Source organism: Gymnoscopelus microlampas (genome assembly GCF_963454915.1).
Source record: "Gymnoscopelus microlampas genome assembly, chromosome: 7".
Taxonomy (NCBI): Eukaryota; Metazoa; Chordata; class Actinopteri; order Myctophiformes; family Myctophidae; genus Gymnoscopelus; species Gymnoscopelus microlampas.
Window position 1 is genome coordinate 12,583,412 of NC_139944.1, and position 10,127 is coordinate 12,593,538.

Consider the following 10,127-nt stretch of genomic DNA (forward strand, 5'->3'; position numbering starts at 1 on the left):
TATTATTACAATTATTATTATTATTATTATTATTATTATTAGTTTACTTTTGTTTTCTTTTGTTCCTCTCACAAAATATTTCTCTATTCTCCTCTGTCTGTCTGTCTCTTTCTCTCTGTCTCTGTCTCTCTCTCTGTCTCTCCGTCTCTCTCTCTTTGTCTGTCTCTCTTTCAGGCATTGATTTGATAGCAGCTTTCTATGGCTGTCTCTATGCTGGCTGTGTTCCTGTCACAGTCAGACCTCCACATCCTCAGAACCTGGCAGCCACACTGCCCACTGTTCGCATGATCATTGATGTAAGTGTGGGTTTATTCTGACGCATTCGCACACACACACACACACACACACACACACACACACACACACACACACACACACACACACACACACACACACATACACATACACATACACACACACACACACAGTCAAGAGCAATAATAATGATAGTGATACTGATCTTCCACGCTACATTCATTCTTCATCATGCGACTGCGTCATATGACAAAAACGTCTGTCTATGTGTTTTTCTTTGCTTATTGTCACTGAATACAGATTTCTTTTGTGTAGTTAGTAACACAACTTTCCTTATAAATAAAAACAATTTATTTCTCTATGTTGTTCCTAGGTCAGTAAAGCAGCGTGTATTCTCACCACTCAAACCCTCATGAGAATTCTACGCTCTAAAGAGGCTGCTGCATCTGTGAACGTTAAAACATGGCCAATGATCATAGACACAGGTGAAGTACCAACAAATGAACACTGATGCTCACATGATAGAACTGTATGAGATGTTATGCCAATGTCAGCTGATCAATGAAGCCCTGCTTTGAATATCATTCAGATTATTGTACACTTCTTGAACTCAGTGATATTGTGTATGATTCCAGACGACCTCCCTCGCCGCCGGCCGGCCACGATCTACAAGCCACCTACAGCAGAGATGATGGCCTACCTGGACTTCAGTGTGTCCACCACAGGCATGCTTACTGGGGTCAAAGTAAGACACAGTAACATATTAGCCTGTTTATAATCATGTTGTGCAGCCTCTTACATGTATACCCACAACCAACAGGTTCCTGCATAACAATTTAAAGTGATGTTGATCTTAGGTAAAACCTTGGAATGTATAGCTACTTGCCTACATGATGTACAGATATTATTGGTCATCTTTCTCAGATGCATTTTTGCATCATGAGCAAGAAACCAGAAGTAACAACTCCATTCACTCTCATTGTGTGGTGAAACACTTCTCAAAATCACACTTTTAGCACATAAACAGATGTGAACAAAGCAGATTATAGCAATATACACAAACGAGTTCTGGCACAGTACATGATTTGAGGAAAGTGAAATGGCTGTATTCATGTGTTATATTACTCTCGACAGAGGTTGTCTAGTGCAACAAACATTGGTCACCAATTTATTATAGGTTATATAGTTATAGGTATAACACACGCAAGGATGATGACGTCATTAGGACAAATAAGGGGGAAAATATTGCGTATCAGGACTTTTTTATATACTGTATATTGGCAGATTATGATTTGTTAGCATTTTCTTATTAGCTTAATGTGTGATTTTTAGACTTGTTTCACTATAAAGTGAGGGTGAATGGAATTTCAACTGCTGGTTTCTTGCTCACAGAGCACAGAATCAACAGATTAAAGATACTTGGAACTATTAGGTAGCTAGTACATCCCCAAGTTCTACCAATATTCAACATTGCTTTAGGTTCCTTTCTGTCTTTTCCATGCCTCTCTGATAGTGACTCTGTAGGTCTCAGGCAGTGATTCATTCTGTATTAAGGTTCTAACATGTGTTCTGCTCTGTTTGTTAGATCTCTCACGCAGCGGTCAGCGCTATCTGTCGCTCAATAAAGCTGCAGTGTGAACTGTACTCCTCTCGCCAAATAGCCATCTGCCTGGACCCTTACTGCGGCCTGGGCTTTGTGTTGTGGTGTCTTGCAAGGTACTGTAACATAAAGCGTTGCATCGCCATGCGTTTTGAGCTTGTATATACACTTTTTTTGCTGTGTTTGTGCAGCACTGTTACACAACTTGACATCATTGTACTACGAAGTATAGACTAGGGCTTAAGTGGTTAATCAGACTATTTGATTTAGTTGATTATAAAAAAAACATTAAAATATTTTTGTCGATTTGTTGGTGTATTAAAAACATTCATAAATTATCACGAAAACATTATTCTCGATTATTTGATTATTCGAAAAAGTAATCCATAGAATAATTTCTAAGAAAATAATCGATAGTTGCAGTCCTTATTAAAGTACACAGACTCAGATCTTCATTGCTTCATCTCACATATATTTACTTTTCTCTTGTCGCTGGTGTGTTGTCTTCCAGTGTGTACTCGGGCCATCAGTCCATCCTGATTCCTCCCTTGGAGCTGGAGAGCTGCTTGTCCCTGTGGCTGAGTACGCTCAGTCAGTACCGCATCAGAGACACCTTCTGCTCATACTCTGTCATGGAACTCTGCACTAAAGGCCTGGGAACACAGACAGACGCACTCAAGGTGAGGAACACACACACACACACACACACACACACACACACACACACACACACACGCACACACACACACACACACACACACACACACACACACACACACACACAAACGCACACGCACACACAGTCCCTCAATTATCAAAACTATCAGGATGATTCTCTCAGTCTTGGTTCAACAGTGTTTAGTGTCACATACATATAAAATATCGCAACATTGCAGGCATTGAAATTATTGTACTTCAAGCTTCCTCAATAGTGTGTATAACAACAGAATTAAGATGAGATAAAATAATTAAATAAGATAAAATAATTATAGCAATAAAGTTGAAAAAGAAAAGCAAACAGCCGAAAGACAAAAGCAATATCAATATGTTTTGGGTGCGTGTGTGTGTGTGTGTGTGTGTGTGTGTGTGTGTGTGTGTGTGTGTGTGTGTGTGTGTGTGTGTGTGTGTGTGTGTGTGTGTGTGTGTGTGTGTGTGTGTGTGTGTGTGTGTGTGTGTGTGTGTGTGTGTGTGTGTTGCAGGCACGGGGTCTGAACCTGTCCTGTGTGCGGAGCTGTGTAGTGATCGCAGAGGAGCGCCCACGCCTGGTCCTCGCACACTCCTTCTCAAAGCTGTTTAAGGACCTGGGCCTGTCCCCCAGAGCTGTCAGCACCGCCTTCGGATCCCGGGTCAACCTGGCCATCTGCATGCAGGTACACAGCCAAATCCCCAGTATAAACTCATTCACTGCCAGATTTATTTCTGGCTGTGTTTGCCCACTGCCAGCCATTTTCGTTTATTTTTACCTTTCAACAGGTCACAGAAAATGTATATTTATTATGACCGCATGTCCGCTCATTTGTAAACACACACGCTATCCGTGCACGTCGCCCAGACAACAAACATTCCAACCACGCCGGCCCCTTCTCATGCAGCTGCATGTGAATATACCATCTCTCGCCAAAGATGCACGCTTCTCTTACCAACTGGCCACAGAAAATGTATATCTCTTATGATCCCTTGTCCGACTGTTTGTAAACACACACGGTACGTGTGTGTGTGTGTGTGTGTGTCGCCCAGAGAAAAAATATTCCATCCGGGACATTTCCTTCTCTTGTACAAACAGGAAGTGGACGGAGGCGGTAATCTTCGGATGACGTTATTTACGTATCCGTGTGAGTTACAGTGAAAGTGGTCACTCCGGGTGATAGTAGTACAGGGCGATCTTTTATAAAACCACAAGTTTTCATTTTTTACGTCCTTGGCAGGGAATGAGTTAATATATCGGTTTGTGCCCCCGTGCAAGAAGAGTGTATTAACACTGAGGTTTTTTACTTTGTACTGAAGCCAAGGTGTGTGTGTGTGTGTGTGTGTGTGTGTGTGTGTGTGTGTGTGTGTTTGACAGGGTACCACTGGGCCTGATCCCTCTACGGTGTATGTAGACATGAAGTCCCTTCGCCATGACAGGTAGGAACCGTGATGTGGAAAATGACTGTATACTCGTCTTTTGCTGTGCTGAAGGTTGCAAACATAACAGATGCCTGTGTATAGTATAGTGTTCTGTGTTTATCTTGTGTGCTCATATGAGAGAGCATTGCGTTCTGTTGAGGCTACTGTGCAGCAAGGTTACGATTATAACAAGTCATATATGGTATTAGAATAACTTTGCTGTCGGGCAGAAACTTTTCATGTCCAAAAGAAAAGGGCGAAAATGGCTACAAGCACACATTCATGACACATTGTTTGCTTATAGATCAGTTTTTTTCGCCACTTTTGCGCAAAACTGTTTAACACAGAAGTAGGGTGTTAATTTACGGAGAAAAAACATTAAAAGTTTAAATATGGAGATACAAGGTTTCTGCCTGACAGCGACGATATGCTTGTGAAATCGTGTCCTTGAGAAAAGGTAACAACTGCCCCGTCTAATAAATATTGGAACAAACCAACGTACTGAGAGACAGAGACTCCTTTGAGGTGTCATGTCATTGCTCTCCAATGCAAACATTAACACTGCAATCCATAACATTAACTTACTACCCGGGATTCAACCCTGGGTCTCCTGTATGAGAAACTGATTTTATACCACTCTGCCATTAAGGTATTCCCACTTGGTCCGGGGAGATATCAATGGTATGAACTTCAGGCAGAACTACTTGTCAACCATTGGGTGTCCTACCCAACACCAGGGTCTAGATTTCTCAATGTTAGTGTAGGGAGACAACCTCCAACCACTGCAGATATGCTGGTTACTTTGTATGAAGATACTCTACCATACAGATTAGTTAAAATAACGTCGTATTCATTAAAATGAACTTCAAGTCAAGAGTGATTGGTGTCATATATTGATTCATCTCACCAGTGTTCATTACAAATGTTTTTCAGGGTGAGACTAGTAGAAAGAGGAGCTCCCCAGAGCCTTCCTCTCATGGAGTCTGGCAAGGTGAGGTTTCCTATGTGTACAGTTTTCGAGTTGTTTAGTCAAATACCTTTATGTTTACCTTCATTCTCGCTGACTGCTGTATTTTCTCTCTCTTAATAAGATATTGCCCGGTGTCAGGGTAATCATTGTGAATCCAGAGACCAGAGGCCCTCTAGGAGATTCCCATCTAGGAGAGGTGAGAGGATGACTTGTTATGGTCAGGGTAACAGATGACATGACCCTACAGCGACAGAACAACCATAGGCAATAATAACGTGATTGTTGGTGTGTGCATCTCTATCAGATCTGGATCAACAGCCCTCACAGTGCCAGTGGCTACTACACCATCTATGGAGAGGAGAGTCTACAGGCCGACCACTTCAACACCAAGCTCAGCTTTGGAGATCCGCAAACCTTGTGGTGCAGGACTGGGTACCTGGGTTTCGTGAAGCGGACCGAGCTGCTGGACGCAGCTGGAGGTAAATAAATACCTTAGGTTTGGCCACTAGTAAAAACCTAAAAAAGCAGCCAAAGGGCAAGGTAAAATTTTGAACATTTGTTTACTTTGTGAGTTGCTTATTGACCATATTCACATGGCAGAAATGTTGCATTAGTTAGGGGTGGGAAACCCCACAAACAGCCGCACATAAAACCCACAAGTTGTGCCTGATAGTGTGAGTCTGTGTCAGCGGGCTTTGGAAAGATGGCGGCCAGCGCGTGTTTGAAATGATATCAACATTTTGTGTTCAGATCGCCATGATGCGCTCTTCGTGGTGGGTTCACTGGATGAGACCCTGGAACTGAGAGGGCTGCGCTACCACCCCATTGACATTGAGATCTCAGTGTCCCGTGCCCACCGCAGCATTGCTGAGAGGTGAGAGTGACCCACATGTACCTGTGCTTTTTAGTCCATACACAATGTTCTTAATGACTGTTACACCGTATTATTATCTTCTCTGAATGACATGAAAAAGGCCTAAATAGTGGATCTTTTTTTACCTAAATATTTTTTTGCTCATGTCCCTAATTATGCTGTTTGTATAGCACTGGTCTCTAAATAAATTGTCCTTATGTTTTTATTTATGCATGTACCCTGGTCCTGGTAATTTTATTCAGTGGTATGGATTTCCATAGTATTGTCATTGACATTTATAATGGAGACAGAATTCACATCGTGAGGTGCACCAGGCAACATCCCCGGTTCGATTCCGGCTGGAGACCTGTCCTTGGCTTCTTGCCTCTGTCGCTCTGCATGAAAGCAGAATTCAAGCTAAATAAAATCAGAAAGTTCACATTTTGAATAATATTTCTTCCCTTAAAAGTGCGGTGTTCACCTGGACCAACCTGCTGGTGGTGGTGTCCGAGCTGTGTGGTTCGGAGCAGGACGCACTGGACCTGGTGCCGCTAGTCACCAATGTGGTTCTGGAAGAGCACCACCTCATCGTGGGCGTGGTCGTCATCGTGGACCCTGGTGTTATACCCATCAACTCCAGAGGCGAAAAGCAACGCATGCACCTTCGTGACTCTTTCCTTGCCGACCAGCTGGATCCCATCTACGTGGCTTATAACATGTGAACAACTCTGGTCTTCAGTTGGCCGTCACCTAGGTACTGAAATGCCAGCTGCTATTTACTGCTGGCTTCCCAGACAGGGCAAGGTCACAGCATGGGTCGTGTGAAACATCAACACCTGACCGCTAAGTGAACACCAGCTCGTATTGGCCTCCACATGTCTGGGACTGAGCTTGTCATATTTGGAGACATTCACTGTGTTGTGCTGGTTGTATGGTTTTAACCAAACAACTGGACAACGCCAACCAGCCCAAACATGTGAAGACTGTTCAATGGAACTGTTTGAGAAAAACAAAAAAAATGAAGTCCTGGTTGCACTTATTCTCGTCCTCTTTTTTGCGTTCTTTTTTTCTATTTCTCCTTCTCTGTCACTTTATCTCACTCTCTTTTACGATCTCTCCTTCGCTATTCATTCCCACATGACTGCCCCGTTTCCTTAAGTATCAAAAAGCTGGTGCTTTCAAACCACTTTGCCACACATTAAAAGTGTTCATTTTACTGAGTTAAAGTAACACTCCAGATTTTAACGTGCATGATCTGCCCAATAGACGTAGAGATGTGGACCAAGTGGCAGAAATAAAATGCCTGTGGAAATGAATACTTGTCTTCATGAACGTCCACCTAGCACTCTGGAATTACTCATCACCCCATACAGTATGTCACAATACACTTCTTTTCATCATTACAATTTCATAGAGGCAATGTAAATGCACAAGTTATATACTGTATATTGTCACATGCACCATTCAGTCACAAATACGTGTGATAACCCAAAGTGCATTGTCATTTAGGAGTGATGAAAGTGAGCGGGGGAAAATACAACCCAGTCATACCAAACCCCTTCTACTGTCTATGCACAGTGATCAGAAAGTTTATAACCCCTCCCACGTTATCGAAGCCAAATAGACATTCACAAATTTATTATTCTAATGTCTTCCCTGCCTTAAAACACTTTAAGTCACACATTCCTGTCTTTAATTCTCCTTGTGACTGTTTATCCACTCCCTCTTGATGTTGAATAGCGGTGGAAAGGGAAAAGGATGATAATAGAGGCCATATTCTGTACTGTACCTAAAGGCCTCTTTGTATTTTAAATATGCTGTTTGTCACTGTGTAGATATTTTTAAACTGTATAAATGTACAAACACACAACCGATGATTTCTGGATAATTAACCTAGCTGTGAGCTGATGGTGGTAACAGAAAGAGCATTGTAAATAAGATTTTAACAGCAAAGTATCAATTAGTTTTGAAGTATCATTAGCCAAAATAAATGTACTTATAATATTGCACTTTCTCTGAAATGGTCTATTTTATTATATAACAATGAGGCATTATACCTAATGGTTCAGGAACATAGATTATTTATGAGTGAATCCTGCTTGAAGAGCTAAACATTACCAGGAGGGCCATACAATTAGTTCCATTATAGTTATTTTCCTGTAGGCCATGGAAAAGATTAAGAATGCTAAAAGCAATGTGATTTTTTTTTTGTTCACTCTGCCGGGTTATATTGAGGGTAATTAAAGTATTGGCCTACAACTATGTTCCATTACATTTCTGACATTGTAGGTTGCATTGCAAATAGTCACAGGATTTGTATTGCATAAAAACGTAATTGTTTGAGACTTCAGAAACGTTCTAATTACTGTCCATACTATAGTTCCTTCATGCTGTCTATTCTGTCTTTGTGCAATTTTGTACTGCATTACTTTTAACACTACAGGAAGAGTTGTTTCTGAATTGTTTTCTAGATTGAATCACTGGAATTATTTGCCTTTGTAAATGCAATTGCAAATCTGAGCCACCTATGAGTCATTTAAGGTGACCTAATTCTTTCTCTTGCATAAAGTACGTAATGGGGGGTTGGGACTTCATATACCGTATGTCAAGATGTTTTCACATATTTGTTTTATGTGCTACCTTAAATTATATGCTTTCTTTGTGCTCCTTTCCTTTCAATATTTTTAGAGGTTAATTTTAGTGGATCATTTGTCCATGATGAATCATTACTGTTAACATGTAAATACATTGGTTGGTTTGTTAGTTTTTGGTCTATCTCCTCATGTGAATGAGGGGTATTAATTGTATGTGTCCCAGTGTAACAGTCATGCTATTACACAATATCATTAATGCGTTTGATCTGAAGAGAAACATTCTATATTAATAAAACAAGAATGTTATCTTTGAATTAGAACACTGCTCTGGGTTTACTCCATGTTGTACATGTCCAGAGATGTTGAGTAAATGATTTAACTGCCCTTACACAATTGCTTTCATTAAATGTTTAGAGAACAAAATGGCACTTGATTTTACCCAGTTATAATATCCGTAGGGAAAATATAATTCATCATCATATCCCGAGTTTACATCCCAAGTTCACAGCTGAATGTTTGCATGACTCAGATGCCAAGCACATGAAGAAACCAGCTTTAGGCACAAGTAACGTTTTTCTTTCTTTCGTTGTCGTTATTTTTTTGGAATAAAAAATTATATTCAGGGAAAACAATACTCTCATAACACAGGGAAGGACTGGACGGTCCCTTGGTGCAATCTGTGAATATTACTCCTGCTACTGTTCATATTTGTCAAGGAATTCACTTGCTGTTAAGGCAGACATTGCAAACTTAAGAAAATTGGGGGATTGACAAACCAGTTTACATCTACTGGGAGGTCAATAAGGGCTTACTAAGGTTTCCACTTGAGGTCTCTCCTAAACATTTCTTCCACACTATGCAATCATTGACAGTGCAGTAACTGCAGTTAATCTTAGTGCTTGCACAGCCCAAAAATATATTGTGCTTATACATTTTATAACTGAACAAAAGATTGAATGAAGATTGACTAATATTTTACCAGTGGAGTACATGTGACAGACAGTACTCATCTCTTGAGCTGTTCTCAATCAATGTTTTGTGTATATGCTCATGGTTGTTGTATATAGATACATTCTTTGGTGAATAATACCCATACTGGTTTGTCAACAGAGATGATGTACTGGTGCTTGGGAGGTATTTGAGCAATTATAATAAAAAAAATAAAGATGGTTAACCCTCCCCTAATTTGCTCACTTTTTTTTTTGATTCGTTGTATTTACTGTTTTATACTATATGCTGCAGCAATGCAAAATAAAAATAAATAAAACGTTTTTGTTCAAAACAGACTCCTTATCTTATCTCATTGTTAAAACTAAGGAATGTTGCAAGTGATTAGATTGTTTTGTATTAGAATGTTTCATTCTTGGAATAAAAGAACCACAACTTGTTCAGTGCAAATTTGGGTATGGCTGTGTGTACCTCTATGCCAGGGGTCAGCAACCTTTTTGATACAGAGTGCCATGTTTTCATTTTCTTGATAGTGATAGTCAGTGTGCCATATCAACCTTCAGTTTAATTATGACACCACATCAAAATGAAATATTTCCAACAGATGTTGTCCATATACATATCAACCTTTTTTTCTTCTTTTGAAATATTTTCTTTCACATCAGGACGTTGTAATGATGATTAGACTCAGCTTGTAGATCAGCTATTTTAGATAGTTTAGCATTTATGAAATGAAATGATTTTTTATTTTATTTTTTATTCATGAAAATGTAAAAAATCTATATATATATATATATATAT

General features: G+C 40.1%; 1 protein-coding gene across 2 annotated transcripts in view; it reads left to right on the forward strand.

Annotated features, from left to right (window-relative positions):
- dip2bb (disco-interacting protein 2 homolog Bb) overlaps positions 1-9,620 on the forward strand; it is a 53,438-nt gene extending 43,818 nt beyond the window's left edge. For both annotated transcript variants that reach the window (XM_084062760.1, XM_084062761.1), the window contains exons 27-38: positions 175-296; positions 629-740; positions 891-1,000; positions 1,841-1,971; positions 2,367-2,535; positions 3,055-3,225; positions 3,918-3,979; positions 4,895-4,952; positions 5,053-5,127; positions 5,236-5,410; positions 5,682-5,805; positions 6,254-9,620. In XM_084062760.1, coding sequence (XP_083918886.1) covers positions 175-296; positions 629-740; positions 891-1,000; positions 1,841-1,971; positions 2,367-2,535; positions 3,055-3,225; positions 3,918-3,979; positions 4,895-4,952; positions 5,053-5,127; positions 5,236-5,410; positions 5,682-5,805; positions 6,254-6,506 — 1,562 coding nt within the window. In that variant the 3' untranslated portion in view covers positions 6,507-9,620. The remainder of the gene's footprint in view (positions 1-174; positions 297-628; positions 741-890; positions 1,001-1,840; positions 1,972-2,366; positions 2,536-3,054; positions 3,226-3,917; positions 3,980-4,894; positions 4,953-5,052; positions 5,128-5,235; positions 5,411-5,681; positions 5,806-6,253) is intronic.
- The last annotated feature ends 507 nt before the right edge of the window (positions 9,621-10,127 follow it).